We start from the raw sequence: 720 nt of genomic DNA on the forward strand, positions 1-720 counted from the left end.
CCTCAGGAAAATACCATCCACTGGCAAGTTGGTGCTGACCCTCACCACCGATGCGTGTGAAGGGAAGGAAAATTTCGTCCGCTACCTTGAGCACGTCCAAGCTGTCATCACAGTCAATGCAACCAGGAGAGGAGACCTGAACATCAACATGACTTCCCCTATGGGCACCAAGTCCATTTTGCTGAGCCGGCGTCCAAGGGATAGATGACTCCAAGGTGGGCTTTGACAAGTGGCCTTTCATGACCACCCACACTTGGGGGGAAGACGCCCGAGGAACCTGGACCCTGGAGCTGGGGTTCGTCGGGAGCGCACCTCAGAAGGGGGTGTTGAAGGAGTGGACCCTGATGCTGCATGGCACGCAGAGTGCCCCTTACATTGACCAGGTCGTGAGGGATTACCAGTCCAAGCTGGCCATGTCCAAGAAGGAGGAGCTAGAGGAAGAGCTGGATGAAGCTGTGGAGAGAAGCCTGAAAAGCATCCTGCACAAGAACTAGTGCTGCACCCTGGCTCCGGCGCCTCCCTCCCTCTCCTATCTCTGCCTCTCTGTCCTTGCTCCATTCTTTGTCAGGCACCTAGCAATTCCAACTTCTTGATCTGAAGCTTCGTTCACTGTCAATGATTATTTTCTTTACAATGGAAATAATCTTTTTTATTCTATGCCCCAAATACAGTGTTCCCACCAACATCTACGTTCTATTTGTGACTCTAGGTTCTTTATTT

General features: G+C 51.7%; 1 protein-coding gene across 1 annotated transcript in view; it reads left to right on the forward strand.

The window, feature by feature from the left end:
* PCSK2 (proprotein convertase subtilisin/kexin type 2) overlaps nucleotides 1-494 on the forward strand; it is a 253,572-nt gene extending 253,078 nt beyond the window's left edge. Inside the window, 2 exon segments of the mRNA XM_023753214.1 lie at nucleotides 7-202; nucleotides 204-494. Of these exon segments, the coding sequence (XP_023608982.1) occupies nucleotides 7-202; nucleotides 204-494 (487 nt within the window).
* Nucleotides 495-720: the final 226 nt, after the last annotated feature.

Source organism: Myotis lucifugus, unplaced genomic scaffold (genome assembly GCF_000147115.1).
Source record: "Myotis lucifugus unplaced genomic scaffold, Myoluc2.0 scaffold_42, whole genome shotgun sequence".
Taxonomy (NCBI): domain Eukaryota; kingdom Metazoa; phylum Chordata; class Mammalia; order Chiroptera; family Vespertilionidae; genus Myotis; species Myotis lucifugus.